Below are 23911 nucleotides of genomic sequence, written 5' to 3'. Positions count from 1 at the left end.
AGCGGCCACCTCGCTTCAAGCACACAAGTGGATGCTGGTGATCCTCCTGCAGCCCTGCTCTGCACGGGTAAAAAGGAGACAGAACTCTCAGTCCAGAGGGAAGAAGAGAATCCAGGAAAATTCATCATTGTGAACCTGAGGCATCCAGCCATTCTCAAGAAAAACGTAAGATTGAGCAGCGTGTGATAACGGCTTTGGTCCCTGGCACCTGCGTGGATTGGTTCCATCTTTGTGACGGATGGCCTTCTCCCTTGCAGCAAGCCACGTAGAGTGAGAGCTGGACTTTGCCATCATGCCCAGCGCGTCATGGTGAGCGGAGCCCAGGTCGGGCCTGAGGTGAGACGGGGCAACAGGGCATGCCTGGATCCCCTGAGGGGCCATTGCAGTGGCCCCAGGTAGCCCTGGGCTACAGGACCGTGCTTCCACAACCACAGGCTGCTAGACAACCTGCGCAATTGTGCGTCAGCCAGGAGTCCCAGGCCTCCTGATGTAGGGCCCAAGCTGGTGTCGACGCGCAGAAGACCCCTGTGTCTCCTCCTGTGAAAGACACCACATGGGTCAGGCACATGGCATCCTAGGACAGCTGTGCACCCATGTAACAACTGCGAGGGAGGTGTCCCTCCTGTGTCTCTGCTGTCCCCGTCACTGTGAGGACATGGCCCTCATCCTCGGGACTCTTGGTCAGGTGTCCCTCCTGTGGTCCACTGTCCCCATCACCGTTAGCAAGCTCGGCCCTCACGGTGCTCTGGTGCTGAGTGGCTCTGCCCCAGGCCGGGCCTGGGGCTACTCTCTAGAGCCCCTCCCGTCTCATTGGATCTCTCTTGGTTCCCTCTCGTGGCCTCGCCACCTGCCCCTAAGGGAGGTGGGAATCTGCCTGGGCCTGTGAAGGTGCCTGCCTGGTATCAGGGCGGGCTCAGTGACAGATCCGGTCGTGAGCCTCTGGGCTGATCCTGCACGTGCACAGTCACTTACTGTCCCCCGTGGACCTCGTCCCGCTCAGCACAATGGTGGCAGTGGTGGTTGGGGATTTCAGTGATTCTGTACCCCGATACCTGCCCAGTGCACAGCACCGGGTAAGTACGTGGACAGATGCGGGCTGTGTGCTGTGCTGATTCCTTGGACGTGCAATGCCCTGTCATTGGGTGGAGGTCTCTCCCGCACCGCGTCCTCCCTTAGCGCACAGTCTGGTTACTCAGGACCATCCAGCCTCAGAATCTGCCCTGGCTGGGGCTTAGGGGGCACCAGCCATCATCGCCTCCCTCTGCTCACCTGGGACCCCCGAGAGTGGCTTGAGGGTGGAAATGGGCTGGCACGCTGCCTGCTCCCTGCCCTGTGTGCAGCAGTGTGCAAGTAGAGGCAGGAGGCTGGCCGGTGAGGCCCGCGGAGCCCTGGCTTCCCCAGAGCGGAGGCTGTGGCCTCAGGTCTTTCATCTTTGTTGTTTCTACTTAGAGGGTCCGTCAAGGAGATCTGATTTCACTAAATCTCAAATGTCAAATAAAGATAGTTATTCAGAGTCCTGTGTTGATTTGCGTTTTGAATATATTAATGTTTTTGTTTTTAAAATTCTGCCATTCCAAAGGTAATATTTGATAAAAGTTAAAAAATCACACCTGGGGGCCAGGACTGTAGCTCAGTGGCAGAGCGCTTGCCTAGATGTGGGAGGCACTGAGTTCGATCTGCAGCACCACATAAAAATAAATAAATAAAATGAAAGCATTCTGTCCTTCTACAACTACAAAAAATTTTTTAAAAAATCACACCTAGTCATTTGTCCTTTTGATCTTGACTGAGGCAGAGCTAATGTCTCATAGGTAGCATCCAGTTTTCTGCCTGGGGTCATTGCTGGGAGGGATTCACTGAAAAATACAATCTACAACCTAAAAGTTATTTTTTAATTACAAGAAAAAAAAAATCAGTTGTAATCAATCTATTTTGACCAAGAACTGATAGATTGTAGTCAAAAGGGACTCAGCTTCCCACACTGAAGATAATGCATTTGCATCTACTAAGAAAATTGGAAAAGGAAGAAACAACAAAAACAAGAAACGGTCTTCTCCTCATGTATTTTTAAACATGCGGTGCAGTGGTAGGATAGCAGTTTTCGTCTTCTCTGCTCCGTGGCTGTTCAGACTCCAGGCTTGTTCGATCAGACCTGCCTCAGCCCACTTTCTTCTGCTGCCGTAGTGGAAACCTGAGGCTGGGTGTTTATGAAGAGAACTTTGTTCTTGAGGTCCAGGCCCCGGGGCAGCACTGGTGTCCTCAGAAGGGGCCGCAGGCATTGTTTCCTCCAGGGGGCACCTGTGGGAGGGGAGGTCCCTTCCTTCCTCCCCTCATGCACGCCTGTGCACGCTCCTGTGGACCAGGAAGCACCGCGGGCTTCGCTCCTGCTGAAAGCCCAGCTCAGTGACCTGCCCCAGCAGCACTGCCTGGATGGTGGGGCACAGGTCCACGCCGCTGCACCACGCCCCTGGACGCATGCTGCACGCCCTCACTTCTGCACCTGTCTGCTGCGGCTCAGGGGCGTGCTGAGCAGGGCCACTGATCAGTTCTGCTGAAGCTTGAGTTTAAGCCGATACCCAATTCCACTTATCAATCGTTTGATGGTGATTTCTTGTTGATCATTCGTTTCAAGGGAAAATCTGCCCTCTTCTGACATTGAATGAAATAATAGATAAAATCTATATTTCGCCTGTTTCTCAGCCCCAAAACAAAACTTTTAACCACATTATATTTGTAGCAGAGAAGGGGGCCATTCCACCCTCCCTGCTCACCTGTACAGCCTGAAAACTGAGGCCTGATAAGATGGGGTGGCGTGCCTGTGGTCACATGCCAGTCTTCAGGACAGGGTGGGAAGACCTGGGTCCCTACTCAAGTGCTGACATCCACATGCTTTGTGGATGTGTACATTGAAAAGTAATGAGATCGAAAAAAATATTTAACAGTTTGTATGTTTTAAATGTCCTGTTAATCTCATTTGGGATGTGACTTTTGTTAGGTATTAAATACTATTCTATTTTTATATTTATAACTTCGCTTTTAAAATCCAAGTCTGCGTAAGACAGAGTTTAAGTTGAGGGGAAGGACACCCTTTATGAACCTCTAAAGACATCCTCCTTCCTGGGCGTTTGTGAAGGCTCTCAAAATCATCTGCCACAGGGAAGCTGGTCCTCTGAGGGGCCTTCATCCCTTAGTGCAAGGCACAGGTGTCATCGTTGGGAAGCATGGTCAATAGAGGAATCATTTGAAGGTCAATACGAAGATTTATTTAACTTTTTGGGGGGGACTAGAGATTGAACTCAGGGGCACTCAACCACTAAGCCACATCCCTGGACTATTTTGTATTTTATTTGAAGAGAGGGTCTCACTGAGTTGCTTAGGGTCTCACTAAGTTGCTGAGGCAGGCTTTGAACTCGAGATCTTCCTGCCTCAGCCTCCTGAGCCACTGGGATTGTAGGCAAGATTTATTTTAAAAAGTCATTCAGTTTCACAGAGGAAAGTGAGGAGAGATTAGCATGATGTTTCAGAGAGCGTGCTCCCTGGGCCTAGGACGGCAACCGCTGGCCTCCTCGGGCTCTGCCCCAGCCTCTCTCTAGGTGGGGCCCCACGGAAATGCTTCCCAGTGCACAGAGAAATGAAATCAGACTCAGCATTTGGGAACATTTAATTTTTATTCACACTTTAAAACTGTAAGAAAAGAGTCACAGTAATGTGGCTACAAAGCACACTGCCTTGGCAGATTAACCTTGAGAGGAGCATCATTCGGATGGTGGCCCAGGTTCAGATGTGGAAGAAGGAAACAGGTCACACTGCCCCCAGGACCTGAGCATCTCAGGTCTGCCCCTGGCAGCTCTGCTCACCAGGGAATGTGCTGCTGGGCTCAGACCAGAGTGCAGGGGACGCTTTGCTCATAGCATGGTGGGGGTAAGCGGAACTGTCGGGAAGGTAGCCTGGACCATGCAGTTTTCTCGGCCCGCCCTTGACCACTGGCTTTGGTCTGCGTACCATGGTAGTGGGCTCAGCTTCCGTGCTGACTTCAGGCCAGCTTTGTGCTCACCTCAGAAATGTCCTTTTCTCTGTCTGGACATACTTCAAGGTGGGAGTGGAGACGTGGGAGGAGATGCCACGCGATTCCTGCAAAGGGACCTCAGGCTTAACCATGGCATGCTGGGCATTCCCGCCCCCGCCCTCCTGCTTGGCTTTGCAGGTCGGGACACTCACTCTGTGCCACCTACTATGAAGCGACAGCACTAGCATGCTCTCTCTCTCCAGGTTTGCAGGCCCTGCACCAGTGCGCAGTGTGGCCTCCGCGTACCAGCCCTCAGCACAGCCATCCTACCCGAGTCCCATGTCCACCCCACCTGTCGTCCAGCTGGGCGGCCAGCTTGGGGCCATGCAGCTCGACAGCCATGGTAAGGCCTTGTGTTGGGCCCTTCCCCTGAGGGGTCTTTATTTTGGGATGGCTCTGACTCTTGCACACCATGGCCACATGGTGTTTTGGGCCGTGGGACACGACTCACTGCGTGATGTGTGGCTGTGATTAGTGTGCTTCCTGGTGCCACTGCCCTTCAGGTAACTGAAGGAGCCTCAGATTCCTCTGCATTTAGTGCCAGAACAACAAAAGGCAAAAATACTGATTTCACAAAGAGACTTTAGAGCAGCGAAATTGAAATATGAGGGGATTTCAAACTTGCGTTGTTTGTTATGGATCCCCAAAATAAAAATAAAATACTCCCTGGCTCACAGTGCATTTAAATTCTGTGAAGACAGTGGAAGAAGAGAACTCAGACTTGTGAGGCAGAGCAGAGTGAAGTTCTGAGAGCTGCCTTGGGAAGAGGTGAGCCGCTGAGGAAGTCCTCTACGTGGTGGTAGACAGTCAGACATCGGTTGTGTTGAAGGCTTCAGTTTGCTTAAGCTTATTTTTTTAGAAGTATCAATTTTAAAAAGTCCTCAGAATATTTTCTATAGCTGACTAATTTCAGCTGGGTAGGTCTTGGGGCTGTGGCTGTAGCTCAGAGGTGGAGCGCATGCCTTGGGTGCAGGAGGCCCTGTTTGAGTCTCCCCCAAAAGGACTCTTAGAGAAGCAACTCAATTTCCCACGATGCAGGAAAACAATCTGGCTTTCTAGTTATTTCCACGGAGATTGGATGCTAGTGGCCCATCCCTTCTCTCTGGTTATTTGTACTTAGTTCAGAAATTCATTTGATGGAGACAAGCCCAGAATGCAGATACCTCATTGAATGTGCACATTACCTGAGTAATACTGGTTATATAGTAAGAATGTTTGCTATATCGTTTTCTAGGTTTTGCACTCGGTTAATGCATTCATCCCATAAACTCAATGCTACTGGGTGAAAATGTATCCTGTTCTCACTAAAATCAGCAGTCGCTTTTCCCCTTTGTAAGCCTTCCAGTCCTACCGAGTGCCCCAGATAGCGTCTTATCGCCGTGAAGTCCTCCGGGTGAGGCACAGACGCCATGAACCGCCCTCTCCTGGCCTGGGCCACATGGCTGCTCTTGGTGGTCAGAGGCCCAGGCTGTGCTCAGCGACAGCTCTTGTCTCCCACAGGTCCTGGCGCGGGCCCTGCGGGCCCTGCTGCATTCCAGGGCCCTCCACTGCCTGCAGCGCCCTCCATTCTACAGCCTGGCCCCCGGGTGCTGCCGCCACCACCCACTGCGCTGAACGGCCCGGGCGCACCCCCACTGGCCGCGGGCACCGCCTTCCCGCCGCAAGGTAAGGGCAGGTGCTGGGCCTGGGTTCCCAGGAGCCCATGGCTCACTGTCAGGTGGCAGAAGGGAGCAGCGAGCGCCTCTCGCTTGGCAGGGCGAGTAGGCAAGGTCTCCCTCCAGCATGCCGCAGGGGGCCTGGGCCCTGCCGGCGGACATGACCCTCCTTTCCCTTCTCCTAGCAGCCGGCTACGGCCCGCAGATGGGCGCACCCGCGTCCTACCCGGGAGGCCTCCCTGCGGGTCCCGCGCGCATGGCTGGGCCACAGCCCCCGAAGCAGCTGGACCCGGATGCCGTCCCCAGCCCAGTAAGTGCTGTCTCCCTGGAAGGACTCGTTCATTAGTATTTGCCCTGCCCTGGACTGCAGGAGCCCGGGTCCCCATCTGGGCATCCACAGGAGGCATGCAGGGAGAGGCAGGCGGTGGGTGCAGGGCGGGCTGCCGGGTGAGGGGCAGGCTCTGGTGGGGGTCTTAGAAACGCCCCTGGGGGGGGAGGAGAGGGTCAGGCCTGGCTGGGGCGGAGGTCTCAGCTTCCTTTAACTCCTCTTGCTGTGTCTCGCCCCAGATCCAGGTGATCGAGAGTGACAGAGCTGCCAGAGGGGGACAGGTGTATGTCACCAACACCAGAGGCCAGGTCCCGCCCCTGGTCACCACGGACTGTGTGGTTCAGGACCAAGGTGCTTGTTTTCAGAGGTCTTTATTGAGTGTTCTCGCCGGTGGTGAGCCTGGGGCCCGCTGGCCAGCCTGGGAGCCCCAGCACAGCTGAGAACAGCCCCTCTGCTCCCAGCAACCTGGGGCTTCTGTGCAGGCAGCCACAGCATCTCCATTCCAGAACCTTCTGTTCTGAACCACGTCTGAACTGACGCTCGCCCACCTAGGCTCCTCAGCTGGTGACTGGCATCCTTATGGGGGCAGAGGCTCTTGGGAGGTTAGCAGACCTGGTTCTGATCTGGCGATGTCTTCCAGTTGGCCCTTGACCTTTGGGTCCTGGCTGCCCACACACACCAGGAGGAGGACAGGCCAAGCTCCCTACTGCTGTGGCTCCAGTGTGTCCCTCAGCACTGGGCAACTTGGCTTTCCTTACTCTGTGCCACCGGTCGCTTGTGGCGAGGGGAAGACGCAGCCTCATGGCTGCCCCAGCCATGCCCAGCACACTTTGGGCCAGGGTTCCTTCCCCAGCACCAGGAAAAGCATCCTCCGGGGCTGAGGCTCTGGGTGTGCCATTCTAGTGGGGGGGGGGGTTGTGGCCAGAAGAGCAGCACTGCCTGTGGGCATGCCTGAGACAGTGCCAGCTGGGCCGGAGGCAGGGGCCTAGGGTGCGGGTCAGGCTGACAGGGCGCCCCGTGTTGCTCTGGAGCTCCATCCAGGGTGGTTCATGACACTCACTTGCTCTGAAGAGTTCCCGTTTGTAAAGCCCTACGAACTAGGCGGAGCTACGTGAAACTGCTGGGGTTTTCTCCACCAGTGTTTCTGCATAAAAGTGGTGACTTCATGTCAATCTAGTAGTGTGGCACAATTGCTTAAGTTCCTTAATCTGATTTAATATCATACATAAATACTGTCCTGCAGCTCCTCGTACCCTCCTCAGGCCCCGGCTGGAGAGCCTGGTGTCCCCGGGTCTGGCAGCACTCTGAATGGCTGCCCTCTCCAGCTACACTGTCCTCCATATCCTCACCCTTCAGCCCTTCTCCTCTTCCTCTGGCCCTTCTTGGAGCCCCTGGCCTTGTTCCTGCTACCTCACTTCTAGCCTAGTGTTGTGCTTCAGTCCCCACTGCGTGCCCAGACCCTGACACCCTCCCAGCCCTGCAGACTCCGGGACAGGCCTGCCAGCACTGCCTGTTGGCTGCCTCTGCATTTTGCAAGCTGGACCTGCCCTACACCAGGCTCCTGATCTCCACATGCTTCCCTTCGTGACCCTTCCTCCCAGCCTGTCCCTGCTTGGGTGAGGCTACTTTGACATCCTCCTAGTTCCTCAGGCCAAAGGCTTGGGTTAACCTGGCCCTCTCTCCGGCTCTCACCCGCAGCTTCACCCCAGGTCCACCAGGCCCATCCACAGACCTCACTGCACCTTCGAAGCATGCAGAAGCTAGCTGTTCCTCCAGATCTCAGCCTCTCTGGCTCCCCACATCCTGGCATCCATTTCCAAAATCGCCATCAGAGGGAGCCCTGAATTTAGAAATGAAAATCCTACTTATAGCAAGAATGTTACTTTTGAGGGGCGGGGACCAGGGATTGAATCCAGGGACACTTAACCACTAAGCCACATCCTCAGTCCTTTTTGTATCCAGTTTGAGCAGAGGGGTATTTTAAAAGTAACGTTCTTGTATTTTATTTAGGGACAGGGTCTCACCAAGAACACCCCTCTGCTCAGGCCCAGCCGTGGCTCTCATTGTACCTGGACTGAGAACCAGCGGGTCTCGAGAGCGGCCTGCCTGACCCTTCTTGAAGGTGTCGCCGGCTGCTCGCCAACAGTGGTGGGGCCACGTGGGCCTCCTCTGTCTCCTGCCAGGCTAAGCATGCCTGGCAATCCCTTGCTGGCTCCCAGCTCTGCGGAGTGTTGCCTTCCAGCACTTGCCCTGCCTTTATCCCATCCAGGGGTCTCTGTCTCCTTGTCCCACTCTGTGTCCGTCAGCAGGCCTGGTTTTCATCACCCATGACCTCTGCCAGAACTGAACTCCACAGGAAGCACCTGGGCCAGGGCCAGAGACAGGGCAGGCTCCGTTGGCCTCGCTGAGGGCCACAGGCTTTGGCTTGTGGTGCACTGCAAATCTCAAGATTCTAGTTAAGTTTTCTAGTGATTAAAAATATTCTTTGTGTCATGCGTGATGTTCATCATGCACGTATGCATGGAATAAAAGATGTGGTAGAATATACATTAAAACGGACTAGGCTGTTCCTGGAAGTAATATTGTTACAAGTAGACTTTTCATTTCTAAATTCCATTTCCAAGTTTAGGAAAAACAGTCAAAATGGAATCCTGTTTGACAAAGTGTCCCTGATCATCAGAGTGGTCTGGTGGCTTCCCAGCCAGTGGTGGGCAGCTGGTGAAGGATGGCCACGGCAGTGCTGTCCTCCAGGTTTCTGTGTCCCTTTCTTTCCGGTCTCACTGAATCTAACACTTCCCAAGTCCAGAGTCCACATGAAGACCCTGCTATAGAAAACGATAGAGTAATGGCAGTGTCTCCATTGATCTGTCCAGTAGGATTCAGAGGGCTCCCGGGAGGTGGGCTGCAGATTTCTGTAGAAAGGAACGTTCTACAAACAAGGCATCACCTACAGTGCCTCCTGGGACGTTGCAGTGTCAGGGTGCAGTTCTTCCAGCCAAATCTCAAGTGTGTCCCTCTGGGTTGCAGGCCATGCCAGTCCTCGGTACATCCGCTGCACCACTTACTGCTTCCCGAGCTCTTCCGACCTGGCCAAGCAGGCACAGGTCCCGCTGGCCGCTGTACTCCAGCCCTTCGCCACGCCCCCTGCTGATGAGGTGAGTGCTGCCAGGGGCTCTTCCTCCGCGCCCTTCCGCATCACCCGGGGCTCCAGGACGTGGGTCCTTGGAGTCACTGGGAAGGCCACGTCTCACAGCTGTGCGCTTCACATCCCATGCACCAAGCTCTGACGGACGCACACCTGCAGGACTGGTGGACCCTCACCGGCGACAGCCCAGGGCCTGGCGAGGCCCCTTGGCCCCTCTTGTTCAGGGCCTGACACCTGAGTCCTGCCGGGATGCAGAAGGCCTGCAAATGTCCATGCACTGCAGACCCCAAAGCTTGGGTGCAGAGGTCTGCCCACGTGGACCTGGAAAGAGGTAGCCAGTATATGGTCCAGAAGGGAAAAGTGACTGGTGTGCATTTCAAATCTGTGACCCGAAGGTCTGTCAGTGGGTTTGGTCAGCTACCTGAGGGTCTGTCAGTGGGTTTGGTCAGCTATCTGAGGGTGCCGTCAGTGGGTTTGGTCAGCTATCTGAGGGTCTGTCAGGGGGTTTGGTCAGTTACCTGAGGGTCTGTCAGTGGGTTTGGTCAGCTACCTGAGGGTCTGTCAGTGGGTTTGGTCAGCTACCTGAGGGTCTGTCAGTGGGTTTGGTCAGCTATCTGAGGGTCTGTCAGTGGGTTTGGTCAGCTACCTGAGGGTCTGTCAGTAGGTTTGGTCTCTGTCAGTGGGTTTGGTCAGCTACCTGAGGGTCTGTCAGTGGGTTTGGTCAGCTACCTGAGGGTCTGTCAGTGGGTTTGGTCAGCCACCTGAGAGAGCCACCTGAGGGGTTTGTCAGGCTGTGGAAATGGCCTGGGTGCACCCTCACCACTGCCTCCCTTTCCTAGCCGCTGGGTGCCCGCTGCTTCCAGCACACAGATCCAACAGCAGGGAGAGGAGCTCTACCCACCGCAGTGCCCCTCTTACCAAGCCCAGCGGGCATTCCCTATTGCTCAGTAGTCCACCAGTTCCAGAACCTTCATAGTTGCTCCTGAATCTGTGGTTTGCCAATTTCAACCTTAGACACACAATCCTGTCTAAGCAAGAATAGGGGCATCTGCACAAGGCAGCAGACCTGCCCTGCCTTTCACAGTGCTCCAGCTGGCTTGGAAGCACTGAGGCTGGGGACCGTGGGGTGGGCCACTCCAGATCAGCAGAGGACAGGAAGAGGAAGAGGTGAGGTCCCCTGGGCAGCGGCTCTCACCCTCGGGACCGCTGCTTCCTGCCCGTGAGGTCGGCACTGCTGCCACTCTGGGCTACGGTAGGTCACGGGAGAGTCTAAGCTGCTCCTGGAAGCCAGCCTTCCTTGTGGCACAGCTTCCTAAATGGGAAACCAGGAAGAGCGTCCATGTTCACCTCACCCATTTGTACCTGCCCCTCCCACCATGGTCCCACCATTCAGTGAAGGGCTGTACACCCTTTTTCAGAGCCACAGTACCTTTTGCAGGTGAGGCAGACCACTTGCTGCATTTTAAAGTGCACATTTTAAAGACTACCTTCATAGAAGTATTTTAAGCTATTTTCTTCATTTTATGATGAAAAATTTTAAGCATACAGAAAACTTGAAAGCATTCCACAGTGAACATCCATATTCCTGCCACCTAAATACCTGAATGACCATTTCACTGCCCTTGTTTTTCACATGTGCCTCCTTTTCATTCCCGGGCGTGTATCAAGGTGAGTGGCAGTGTGAGCACACTTACCTCTGGCATGCAGGTTATCAAATAGTGGTCAATAATTGCTTGCAGATTATTTTTCCTTTGGATGCAAAATTAATTTACAACAAAATGTACATATCTTACATAGTTATTGAGTTTCAACAAATACATCTGCCCATCAGCCTAAGCTAAGGGAATGCAGAACGTCAGTCAGCCCTTCACACAGCCCTTCCCTCACCCTGTTCTCACGGAGATTTGTCTTGCTTGTCAAGGACATCATATGTACAGCTGGGGTCATGGGGGCACAGCTGGCGCAGGATCTCTCCCATAGTGCTCTACAAAGCCGCCATCCTCTTGCTTGCATCAATAGTTGACTTCTTGTTTTCTGCTGACTACTGTTTCACTGTGTGGATATGCCAGTGTGCTCACCTAGTCTCTTATTGATGGATGCCTGGCTGTTTTCGCTCTTTGGCCATCATGAATAGGACTGCTAAGAGCAGTGTGGAGTGGATAGTGCAACACTCAAGTGCACACCAACCGTGATTAACAAGTGCTGGTATTTTGTCAACTTTCTTACAATGACCTTTTTTAGAGAACTGTGACTCCATGGGTGTGGACACCTCCTTTCATCAGGCCCACTCCTTTACCCTCCCCCTCTCATGGGCAGACACTGATGCATGTGGTGTGTCCCTCCCTCTGTGGGTTCCATGTGCAGCTTCACACGCAAGCGTCCATACAACACGATGACATTCAGAGAGGACAAGGCACAGTGAGAATCGGGCCCTTCCTGCCATTGCTGCTGTCCCTGCCGATGGCCCCACCGTTCCTGTGACTCCGTGTACATAAGGCATGCTTGCAGCAGCACACAGCACCACCCTGTGCAGGACCGGCCTGTGCGTGGTGCACTGCGCCTGCTTTGCACCTCCCTCCACCTGCACACGGGGCACACGTCCCTGCTGCTGCCCAGCAGCCTGGTCCTCTAGCGTAGTGTCAGTTCAAGATGCGTGCAGATTGCAGAAATGCACAGCCTCCACAGATGACCTAGTGCTGAGGAGCAGCGTCGGGGCCACCACACCGTGGGTGCTGCACCCCTGGAGTCGCTCGCTCTCTGCTGCACTGTCCGAGGCTGTTGTTCTCATAATTAGGAAAAACTGACCTTTTTATCCTGAAAGAAACCCGTGACGTGTGTGAAGGAACACCTTGCTGCCAATCAGCAGGGTTCAGCCCACAGGTGCTCCGGGTCCCAGCTGGACTGAAGCAGAACCCTCTCCTGGAGAGAAAGCTGACCCAAGCCACACGTGCAGGGAACAGAGGAAAACCCAGTAGTGCTCTCCTGCAGTCAGAGCCTAACCTTCTCACCACTGGTTAGTCACAGTGAAGCCGGTGCTTCCTGAATGAACCCAGCCTTGCCGAGGAGCTGCGGACCTCCCACACACTGACCCAGCGCCCATTCTCTCAAGCTGCTTGATTTAGCCAAATGCTATCTATCTTCCCTCCAACGTGAAGTTTTCCTTCTGTGAAAACTTGTCCTGAGGTGAAATCTCTGTGCTTTTTCCAAAGTAATGAACAGCAGCTGGTGGCTTATTCCTGAAATCTGACTTCAGAGGAAGCTGTACTTGAAAGCATGTCTGCTCTGGGCATGTGCCTTTGCATGCTGAAAGGCGGACATGCCTGACAGTGTGGTCTTCTCCTCTCAGCTCTTCTGCAGGAAGCCCTGGACCCACGCAGGAGCTGGGGTTTCTCTGGACTCCCTGCTGTGGGGAGGGCAGCCTGTGAGGGTCACTGTATCTCAGGAGGGTGTGGCAGGAGCTGGGGTTGCTCTGGACTCCCTCCCTGCTGTGGGGAGGGCAGCCTGTGAGGGTCACTCTCTCTCAGGAGGGTGTGGCAGGAGCTGGAGTTGCTCTGGACTCCCTCCCTCCTGTGGGGAGGGCAGCCTGTGAGGGTCACTCTCTCTCAGGAGGGTGCGGCAGGAGCTGTTCCGTGAGCCCTGAGCCCTGAGCCTGAGCAGATCTTCTGGAGCTCTCAGGTCCCAGGGCCTGTGCATGAGCCCCTTGAGGTGTAGGCTGCTCTCGGCGCAGCTTCCCTGCTCTTGCTGCTGGTGGTTCTGCAAGGGGCCTTTTCCCTGCAGGCTTGTGTCATCTGAGACTTCTTGTCCTGAAGTCTTTTGACCCTGCGCAACTGCTTAGTTTCCTTGAAGCAAAGACCACAGAGTTCAGGCCTGGAGCCAGCACCGTCAGGGCTGGGCTGAATGCGCTCCCTCAGGGGCACGGACCTTGAAACACCAGGGTAGCCCAACTCCATTCAGTGAGGACTCTGAGGAATTTGAGGCCCCTAAACTGGTAGTGAGTCCTAGCTGTGCCTGGGCAGCAGTTGGTCTTAGGATAGGCCTGTTGCTCAGGAAGCGAAAGCTCCCATCCTGCCTTGGCTGTCTCCTGAAGAGACTTCACTTGTGACTCTTTACCCGCCCAGCGAACTCCATGGGGAGGAAAATCACTTGAGAATCCATCCTGTATCTTCTGCAAGGCCACCACCATGTGAGGAATAGCCATTTGTTCCATCACATGGTAATGAGAGGTCCTACTTCATTGTAAAGGACGCATCAGCAAAACAACCACAAACAGTTCTCATCAAGATATTTTGGAAACCAATAAGAATTGGTTGCCTTCTTGAAAGCTTAGTGTGTAGTATCCACATGTGGACACAGGCCCAGGAGCCAGGAGCAGTCTCAGGCTGTCTGCTTGTCGCCAGTCCATGGGCTTTCCCAGGAGAAGGGTGTAGCTGGTGCTGTCCTGCATGTCCAGCTACACTGTGCGTTCGGCGTATGGCTACCATTTGTATGGAAATCCCATATGACTATAAATTCCTGTGAACAACTGCACAGCCCAGCTCTCCTGTGTGAGCTGTCACTCAGGCAGACCTCACACGCCCTCTGTCCAGTGTCAGAACTTAGTGAGTGACAGTGAATTCCCAGGCTGCACCATTTCCATCGGGGGCAGTTCACTGGATACCTGTGGGTCACCTGCTGTCATGAGCCAGGCAGCCACAGGTCCGTAATTCCAATCCTAACCTCTAGTATCTGGAACACCCCAGTCACACACTTCACACACTGATATGTAACTAGGTCACAGAAAGACTTAAGAAAGCGTTAAAGGGCCACAGGGTCCCGGTGTCCTGAGCCCAGGGACAGGCAGAGAGGGAGAGGAAGGCAGAGTCTATGAACCACTGTGGGTGGTCAGAGAAGGGCTAATGCAGCAGCTCTGCAGAGCTGTCACAGTGGAGGTCCAGGTGGGTGGCAGTTTAAGGATCACAGGAACAGCTTGGAGCGTCAGCTTGGAGTGCGCTGGGCCTGGTCACTGCGGGCAGGAGAGACTGCTGAAGCCCAATGGGAACAGGAAATTGGAGGTTTGTTGCTGTGGCGATTTGCCTGGGCAAGGCCTGGAATGAGTGACCAGGTGACGGGGCCAAAGTGCTGCTGTGTCCAGCCTTGGGGGCTTCTCCTTCTGGGTCTAGAGTGAGGGCTTGTGCCTGGTGAGGCTGATAAGCTCTGGCGTCTGGTGTTCCTGACATGATGGGAAGTCCACATGTCCAGGTGATCCTGATTTAGTCTGATAAGTTGGCACATAAAATTATTCTTCAGTTTGAGCCTTATGTGGTGCCAGCAGATGGTCATTTATCTAGAAACTAGATATGGATCATCTTCCCTTGGCTCTTGAACTCAAAATGGATCCACTCAGGGCAAACTACAGTTACACACCATGGAATAACTCAGGCTCAAGACAGCCTGAGGGCTGCTTTTCTGCACACCATGGAGTCACTCAGGGCAGGCACAGCCTGAGAGCTGCTGTTCTACACCATGGAGTCACTCAGGGCAGGCACAGCCTGAGAGCTGCTGTTCTGCACACCATGGAGTCACTCAGGGCAGCACAGCCTGAGAGCTGCTGTTCTACACACCATGGAGTCACTCAGGGCAGGCACAGCCTGAGAGCTGCTGTTCTACACACCATGGAGTCACACAGCCTGAGAGCTGCTGTTCTACACACCATGGAGTCACACAGCCTGAGAGCTGCTGTTCTGCACACCATGGAGTCACTGGGGGCAGCACAGCCTGAGAGCTGCTGTTCTGCACACCATGGAGTCACTCAGGGTAGCACAGCCTGAGAGCTGCTGTTCTGCACACCATGGAGTCACTGGGGGCAGCACAGCCTGAGAGCTGCTGTTCTGCACACCATGGAGTCACTCAGGGTAGCACAGCCTGAGAGCTGCTGTTCTGCACACCATGGAGTCACTCGGGGCAGCACAGCCTGAGAGCTGCTGTTCTGCACACCATGGAGTCACTCGGGGCAGGCACAGCCTGAGAGCTGCTGTTCTGCACACCATGGAGTCACTCAGGACAGCACAGCCTGAGAGCTGCTGTTCTACACCATGGAGTCACTCAGGGCAGCACAGCCTGAGAGCTGCTGTTCTGCACACCATGGAGTCACTCAGGACAGCACAGCCTGAGAACTGCTGTCCTGCACACCATGGAGTCACTCAGGGCGGGCACAGCCTGAGAGCTGCTGTCCTGCACACCATGGAGTCACTCAGGGCAACACAGCCTGAGAGCTGCTGTCCTGCACACCATGGAGTCACTCAGGACAGCACAGACTGAGAGCTGCTGTTCTATATATCAAGAATAACTTGCATCCAAGGCACAACCTTCTCTTCATGATCTACACCCTGATTCCTGAGAGTATGAGCCTACAGTCTCTGAATGGAGAGTGATCTCAGATTGTTTCTTCTACGTGATGCTGTACAATGGCTGACATGCAAGTTTTGAGCAAATAGGATCCAACTACTATTGCCAATAGTGAGCAATGTTTCTTTCAGATAAGACCAAATTGTGCTGGTGAGGTTATAACAACCAGTCCTGATCCAGCAGTTCCAATTAGACCATACACTTGTGTGTGGTGTGTGTGTTGAAGGATTTCCCAGCTAACTGGAAGAACATGCCTTTTGCAGGATGCCCTCAATATCTTTTACTTCTTTTTTTTTTTTTGCCAGAATATTTTCCGAATTTATTTTAAAGAAAAATATACTTCCATAGATAAAACAAGCTAAATAACTACAAGAGGGTAAGCAAAAAGAAAATAAATCAAGTGCATCAAAATCAATTTTCTGAAAAATATTTGTAATATTTAATCTTTAAATTTTTTATATCTTTTTCAAGTGCAATTGAATTTGCATTTAGCACTGCAACAGCATGTTTGGTAAGCTCAGTTGAATTCACGACATCAGCTTATTGTTTGTGGAAGGCATTGGATGCTCTTTTGAGTTCCTCCTGGTTGTGTGAATACCAGTGTCCTTGTGTGTCAGATGGACCCACAGGATCCTTGGGTTCTACCATGCTGTGGTTCAGGAAGGTCCCTGCAGGACATTTCTTGGGCCCAGGAGGTGAGGTCAGGTTTTCCATTCACAGTAACATTGATCACGTTTGTCCACGCCACATGTCCTGAGTTCATGACATGAGCGTCTGACCCGAATGTGGTGGCGATGCCGCACCTCAGCCACTGGTGCGTGGCTCAGTGGCCACACGGTTTCCTGTGTCCTGACATCTGCAGGTGCTGCTGCTGTGTCTGTGATTGGGGAGGCTGCTCAACGTGACCATGTGTGACCACTTCTTGGTTAATCGAGCATCAAGCTATGTGTGACAGATCTCCCCTGGCCGAGGTTTGACCTTCGTGGTCATTGCATGTTGTGGGACCTTGTGGAGGGGCACAGTGTCAGCCGTGTGCTACCTGGATGCTGAATGGCAAGCCCTGAGCAGCCTACTGCCGCTGAGCACCAGGGCCTGGAGGGGTCTGTGTGCTGCTGCTGTGCTGATCCAGCTGTCAGGGTGAGAAGACCCTGGCTGTGCTCTTTCTAGTGGCTGTTGTGTCTGGCACACAGTGTTGCTGCCTCATGTTTGAGTTGTAACTGAATTGATCTTGGCATTTGTGCCGATCATTCTGTTTTTGTGACAGGGCACAATTTGCTGGGTTGCAGTGGACAGCCAGGTGTGTGCTCTTGGCTCCTGGAAAGCATTCAAGCCATGGTTGAAAATAAATAGGCGTGTCTTAACTTCCTGGATTTCTTCTTCTATCCCTGAAACTGCTGAACTTGCTGTCATTCCCTGTGCTGCAAGCACTGGCAGGGCTTCCTTGAACGACTGCCTGCTGGGTATTGTTTTCTGCAAACATTGTGCAAAGTGGCATGACTTCAGCTGTGACAAGTCATCTTTCCTAAATCCTGTGCGACTTGTCAGTGTTGGTTTGTAGGTGATCTGATCAGAGGTGGTTAGGTTTGTGAGGTCGCAGTGCAGATAGCACTGTGGCTGCTGCATGCTGCTCTCTAACACCCTCTGCAAATACATCTCATCCTGCACCCGCACACCACATCTTATCCCAGCACCCTGCACACGCCTGTGTTACCCTGGCACCCCTGCACTGTGTGTCGTATCCCAGCACCCTGCACACGCGTGTGTCACCCTGGCAACCCTGTACATGTGTGTCACCCTGGCAACCCTGCACATGTGTGTCTCATCCCAGAACCCCTGCACACCTGTGTCATATCCCAGCACCCTACACACGTGTGTGTCACCCTGGCAAACCTGCACATGTGTGTTGTATCCCAGCACCCTGCATATGCATGTGTCATCCTGGCACCCTTGCACATGTGTGTTGTATCCCAGCACCCTACACATGTGTGTCTCATCCCAGAACCCCTGCACACCTGTGTCATATCTGAGCACCCTACACACACGTGTGTCACCTGGCAAACCTGCACATTGTGTTGTATCCCAGCACCCTGCACATGCATGTCATATCCCAGCACCCTGCACACACGTGTGTCACCCTGGCAACCCTGCACATGTGTGTTGTATCCCAGCACCCTACACATGTGTGTCTCATCCCAGAACCCCTGCACACCTGTGTCATATCCCAGCACCCTGCATATACATGTGTCATCCTGGCACCTGAGCACGTGTGTATCATATCCCAGTACCCTGCACATGTGTGTGTTACCCTGGCAACCCTGTACATGCATGTCGTATCCCAGCACCCTGCATATGCATGTGTTGCCCTGGCACCCCTGCGTGTGTGTCATATCCCAGCACCCTGCACACATGCATGTTACCCTGGAAACCCTGCACATGCGTGTCATATTTGAGCACCCCTGCACACATGTGCATCATCCTGGTACCCCCGGCACATGTGTGAGGGTCCTGGGGAGGTGTGGTCAACACAGCAAGGTTGACATGGTACATCTACAGCTACATGTGGGCATTCTCTTGCCCCATGGTATTAGGCTGTTTCCCTGGGTGTTTTACTGAAAATGTGCCCTTCCAGGATCCTTCTACAGGTAAAAATCATAAATAATAACCTGTGAGCCAGGTCCTGCCTGGTTCTGTTGTCAGCTCTGTGCCATGTCTTCCACTCAGAAGGCCCTTCCTACATGCAGTGCTATCCTGTGAGCCTTTGGAAGTCTGAATTCATGTCTTCCTGTGTCTGGGCAGTGTGCCAGTAACAAAGGTTTTATATTTGTCTTGCTTTCAGAGGTGTCTACTATGTTTTTAATGTGTTGCTAACTGGGTATGCCTTAAATGATTGGAGTGTGGCCCCATGGTCAATGGTGAATTAGCAAGTAGCACACCATAATTTGGAAGTAATTCTTCACACATCGAGCGTAGCCCCTTGGGTGTAAAGAAACTGCACACTCCACGTTCTTTTAGTCTGTCGTAATGGGTCCATTGCACTACAGCAGTGTGGGATGACTCCCTCTGGGAAAGTCTTTCTGGGCTTCTGCAACTGCCTTGAGTGTTCTCCCAAGTCCATGGTGGATGGAACCCATGGTGGGTTTCCCCAAGGTGGTGGGTTTTTCTTGGTTCTGGAAAGGTTGTGCTGTCTCATGGCATCTGAGTCATTAATCACATCTCTCCATAGTTTCTTCCCAGTTCATGTCTTTGAAATGCGTGCAGTTTATGTTACTGTGTGGTGTGAGGCCAAGCCCTTGACTGCTCTTACTGCTTTGTGTTTTGTTGTAATGTGTGTGAGTTTAGAAGAGTAAGAAGTCTGTGTCTGGAGAGGATTGCTTCTGCCAGGAAATCCTGAGTTCTTGTTTTGTAGAAGAAATCTTTTACTTGCATCTTTTCTGCTGCATGTTTGTCGGGTTCTTGGGTGTCGCTGCCCTTGTGGGAAATGTGTGTTCTATTTTGCTTACCCATCCATCATCTGCTTTGCAAAAGAATGGAAGTGGGAGAAATGCAGATAGTAGCCTGGGAAGAGGCATGGCTTGACTCCGATTGGTCCCTGGACAACTGTGTTCAGTTCTGGAAGCTGGACTCTGCCCACTTTGGAATTCTCAGGTGTTGGCTGCTGACAGTTCACAGTAATATGGGGTTGGGTTGCCTTCGAGAATCATAGTGGAAAAAGGCAGATTTCCTTCCCCTACCTCTGGCTTCTCTAAAACATAATTCCATCCTTTTATTTCTAGAGTCTCTTAGGGACTTGATCAGTCGCTACACTCTTAGAGAGTAAAACACAAGGAAAGCAAATCTGGCAAGAGTGAAAGCAACTGCAGGATTTCTGCATCTGGCTGAGCCTGGAGCAGCCCGGGGCTGCAGCAGTGAGGTCAGCAGCCACCACCACCCAGTGCACCATCCCCACTGCCCGCTGTCCTTGTCTTCCACCAAAGGCTCAGTGTCCCTGGTCTGTTTTCAGTACCCTATCTTCTGCCCTCTCATCAGGTCCTTTCTTACTGTGCAAGGACTTGTCACTCCTCGCCTTTCTTTCTAAATCGTGTTTAAGTTGTGCCTTACAGTCACACATACTGTGGGTTCACTGCATCTTGTGTCTTTCATACCAGAGGTCTGCATGAACGAGCAGGGTACAGTGAATTTGTGTGTATGAATATACATGTGGAGCAAATTCCTAACAAGTTTAAAAATCCACTCTGCCTCTCCTCTTCTAATGGTAGATCATATCTAAGTCTCTTGAGAGGTAGATTCTGTCTTCTAGATCAGTTTCAGGACAGCATTTTGTGGTAACTATTAGGTTAGCTTCAGGCACCTCACTCCCATCTCACACTTACCCAGCTGTGGCCCTCCAGGTAAGGACGAAGACACTCTGGGTTGGGAGTGTGGCTCTGTGGGGGGTGCATGCTTAGCATAACTAGGCCTGGCTCCACCCCTGCACCACAGGCACACATAAGTGCACGCACACACTCACACATGTGCACACATGCATGCACACACATACACACATGCACTGCACATAAGTACTCACACATGCACGCACATCCTCATACATGTAGACACACATGTGCACACACACATGCACACACATACACACATGCACAGACCCACATGCACATAAGTACTCACACATGCACATGCACTGCACATAAGTCCTCACACATACACACACATCCTCAGGCATGCAGACACACACACGTGCACACTTGCGAGAGAGTGGAGTAGGGAGCACAGGCTCACAGTCCAGTCATCTGTGCTCATCCTGCGCAACTTGTTGTTCTATGATCTCCTTTCATCTCAGCCCTCCAGTGGAGCACCAGAGCCATGTCCACTGGCTGGGGTCAGAAGACCCCCTCCAGCTGGGCCTGGGGGCTCACACCTTGATCCAAGTGGCTGCGGAGGCCAAGGCCAGAGGATCCCAAGTTCAAAGTCAGCTTCAGCAACTTGGGAGGCCCTGTCTCAAAATTTTAAAAATAATTAAATAAAAGAGCTGGGATGTGGCTCATTTGTTAAGCACCCCTGAATTCTATCCCTGGTTAAAAAAAAAAAGAAAGGAAGGGAGGGAGGGAGGGAGGGAGGGAGGGAAGGAGGGAGGGAGATGCATTCGGAAGGAAACCCTGTCCCCCGCCTGCTGCAGGGAGCCGGCACAGTGCCGGGGCTCGTGCAGGTCTGCATGCACTTTCCAGACCTTCCTCGGCTCTTGTGTATTGCACTAGATCTGCCTGTGTCCATCCATTCGTTCATTCCCTCTTCTCTGGGGCCTCACAACTCCTGCACCCTCAGCTTGGGATCAGTTTTCACATGGAATGTGCAGGCAGGACAAGAGCAAGCCTCGTTTTCTAAGGGTCTAGCAGGAAAGGGCCTGATGACCCACAGCCCTCCCTCCGGCTGCAGGCCTCCCCTGAGAAGCAGTCTGCTTTACTTTTCATTTCACTGACATGCCAAGACCTGCCTGTCTCCAGCTTTCCTCACGATTGTTCTGTGAGGCCATTTGAAAGATGAGAAGGGTCTCTGGTTTCACTTGAAGGCTGCCTTGTTCTCTCGTGGTGCTTCTTGCCTGGGTTGTGGAGGAGCAGGCGGCATGCGCTGCCGGATCTGGCCAGACACCAGCGCTGTGGGGAGAGCGCCGAGCTCTGGTCTGTCACCAGTAACGGCAAGGCAGAGCTGCCCTGGCATAGGAAGGCACATGGGTTCGGCTGCTCCAGGTGGCACATTCGTGAAGACGCATTGCTCGTGTCTAGAGGAATCCACCTGACCGCAATCCGCTCTGCAGAGCAAGACCTTCTAAAATCAGGGCTGGTCCTCCTTACTCACAGTCGTAAGGAGACTGAGCACGTGCATGATGCAGGTGTGCAGGGCTTTCTAGTGCGAGCACGATGGTCACCTGCACCATTATGCCCTCTCTCCACACACGTACCGGCAGGCGTGTGTGCATCTGGACTCAACGTGCTTATAAACAAGATGTCATGTGCTCATCAGTGAGATGTGAGTTTGAATGAGTCTTTGTTGGGTATTGTTTTGAACTCAAGTGTATCAACTAAGGATTCCTCACTGTCCTAGCAAAGGCTGGGTGTGGAGGAGCCCGTAGTGGGCCTCGGTGGTCCTGCTGAGAAGCCCTGTGCCTGTCGCCTCACAGTCTTCCTCTTCTTGTAGACGCCCCTCTACCTGGTGAACCATGGGGAGAACGGGCCAGTCAGGTGCAACAGGTGCAAGGCCTACATGTGTCCCTTCATGCAGTTCATCGAGGGTGGCAGGAGGTACCAGTGCGGGTTTTGCAACTGTGTGAATGACGGTAAGTGATGCCGAGCGCTCTTTGGGGAAGCCCTTCACTTAAACCTGCAGCACTTTACCACCTGGTGGGAAGACAGCACCATTGGTTTCTGAGTAGCGCCCTCTCATGATTCCCCTGGAAGCTAGGTGTCTGGGAAATCCACGTCCCTCTTGGCTTAGGTAACAGCTCAAACCCACGTGGAAGTCGTAAACTCAAAAGGAGGCCGTCCCCTTCCACAAAGCTGCAGCCGGAGGCAAGATGAGCTTCCACCCCGGAGCTCAGGTGACAGTCAGTGGGGATTGCTCTTTTGTCCTGAAGTGAGCTTGCTGGCCTCAGGGCCGGGAAGGGATCTAACACTGTGTAGACGTGCTCCTCTGGTGTAAGCCTGAGCTCGTACGAAAGGAATGTCTCGGGAGGGCCTTCCACAGTCCTGTTTGCAGCTTCGTCTGGTGATGATGAAACAGCTGTGCACACGCAGACGCGCTGACCATGCCACGTTCATCCCGTTTTACCCCCTGGCGTTGAATGCACACCCTGATGCTGAGGACATTCCCAGTTGGTCCCGGTTACAGTTTGTAACAACATGACAATTACTGGTGTGGGTGTTCTCTGGTCCACGCTGGCCCTGCGATTGGACCTGGTCTGCCTGGTTGTCTCCCTCAGCATTGGCTGCTCTGAGGGCTGCTGAGCTCTGTTTTCTCCCTGTGTCACTGTGGGCTTGCTTCTTGGCTTCTGGATTCTCTGTGGGGAGCTCTGCTGGATGCATTTCCCTCCACAGTCACACATGGTCCCTGGCCTTGTCCAACAAAGAGGCTGGAGACTGGCCTTGAGAGTCTTTCCCACAACACCCATGGCAGGTGTCTGCGGGGACTTCCGGCTCCTCTGCAGCTGCACATCTGCTCAGTGCCGGATGCTGGGGGGCCAGGTCTCAGGCATGCTAGGCAGGTGCTAGGCAGGTGCTTAATGTGCTACACCCCAGCTCTTTCTATTTGATTTTGAGTCAGGATCTCACTAAGTTGCTGAGGCTGCCTTGAATGTGCCATCCCCCTGCCTCAGTGGACCTACAGAGTCCACTCTTATAATCTCTATAAGGCATTGAATTTTCCATATTCAGGGAGCCACATGTAAATATGTGCTTTATAAAACTTATTTTAAAAGAAACGACATGAGATTGTAAGAATAGAGAAGTCAGGCTTCCAGTGAATTCTTGAAAACAGCCCTGTGGTGCTTCACAGGAGGCACCTGGGCTGCTGCCTCAGAGCAAGCACTTTGCTCTGGTGGTTTTTATGAGTGGGGTGCTCCTCGCCGGGTGCTTGAAGCCAGCGTACCCAGCTCTGCTGAGTCTTGCTGCGGGCACCCTCTGACCACAGGCTTTTCCCGCAGACGTCGGGACTCAGGTGTGCAGTGGTCAGTGTGTGACTACTTCCAGGCTGACCTTCGGAGCCTTCGAGTCGAGCCAGAGTTCTGCCGAGCCTCGCGGCCGAGTCTTTCCCAGGGCGGCCTTCTTCTGCACTCTTGAACCAAAAGCTCAGAGGTCGCCGAGCAGACTCAGCTCTGCTGAAGACCCTTCTTGGTCAAAGTATAGATGTGTTGTAGTTCATAGTGAACCCAAATAACCAGAGTTTATCTCTGTGAGGTATATTGAGATTTCAAACAGAAATCTCAGAATTCTTTTAGAAAGATTTAATTAAATATGGACAATTAAATATTTGGGTTGCAAAGACTTAAAAACAACACTTTTTTTAAATACTTTTTTTGCAATGTTGGTTGGGGTTATGTTATATCAAAAGTACTTTCATTCTGTTTCTCTAGATTGCTCCAAATCATACATGTCCTCAATAACTTACAGAAGGGTCAAGGGGTTTTCAGGAACATCCTTATACTTTCCCAGAAATGCTTTTGAAGGAGTGGGCATTTGGAACACACTGTATTCCAGCCGTAGAACTTGTTTTTCTCTCGCTGACTCCTTTCCTCCATAGTGAATTCCGAGAGTTCCTTAAGCCATCTGTGTTCGTGCACGTAGCTTTCT

At 52.8% G+C, this 23911-nt stretch overlaps 1 protein-coding gene across 3 annotated transcripts in view; it reads left to right on the top strand.

Annotated features, from left to right (window-relative positions):
* Positions 1–23911, top strand: part of SEC24D (SEC24 homolog D, COPII coat complex component) — an 83262-nt gene that overhangs the window by 16026 nt on the left and 43325 nt on the right. Inside the window, exons 4-9 of one of the 3 annotated variants that reach the window (XM_079152902.1) lie at positions 4270–4409; positions 5567–5731; positions 5910–6031; positions 6289–6400; positions 9077–9204; positions 21765–21903. In XM_079152902.1, coding sequence (XP_079009028.1) covers positions 4270–4409; positions 5567–5731; positions 5910–6031; positions 6289–6400; positions 9077–9204; positions 21765–21903 — 806 coding nt within the window. Of the gene's footprint in view, positions 1–4269; positions 4410–5566; positions 5732–5906; positions 6032–6288; positions 6401–9076; positions 9205–21764; positions 21904–23911 lie in introns of all 3 variants that reach the window. The other 2 variants (XM_079152901.1, XM_079152903.1) reach the window with 2 other exon arrangements.

This window comes from Sciurus vulgaris (assembly GCF_902686455.1).
Source record: "Sciurus vulgaris genome assembly, chromosome: 9".
NCBI lineage: Eukaryota > Metazoa > Chordata > Mammalia > Rodentia > Sciuridae > Sciurus > Sciurus vulgaris.
Note: the sequence above shows the minus strand (reverse complement) of the source record. Positions and strands in the feature narration are given on the sequence as shown.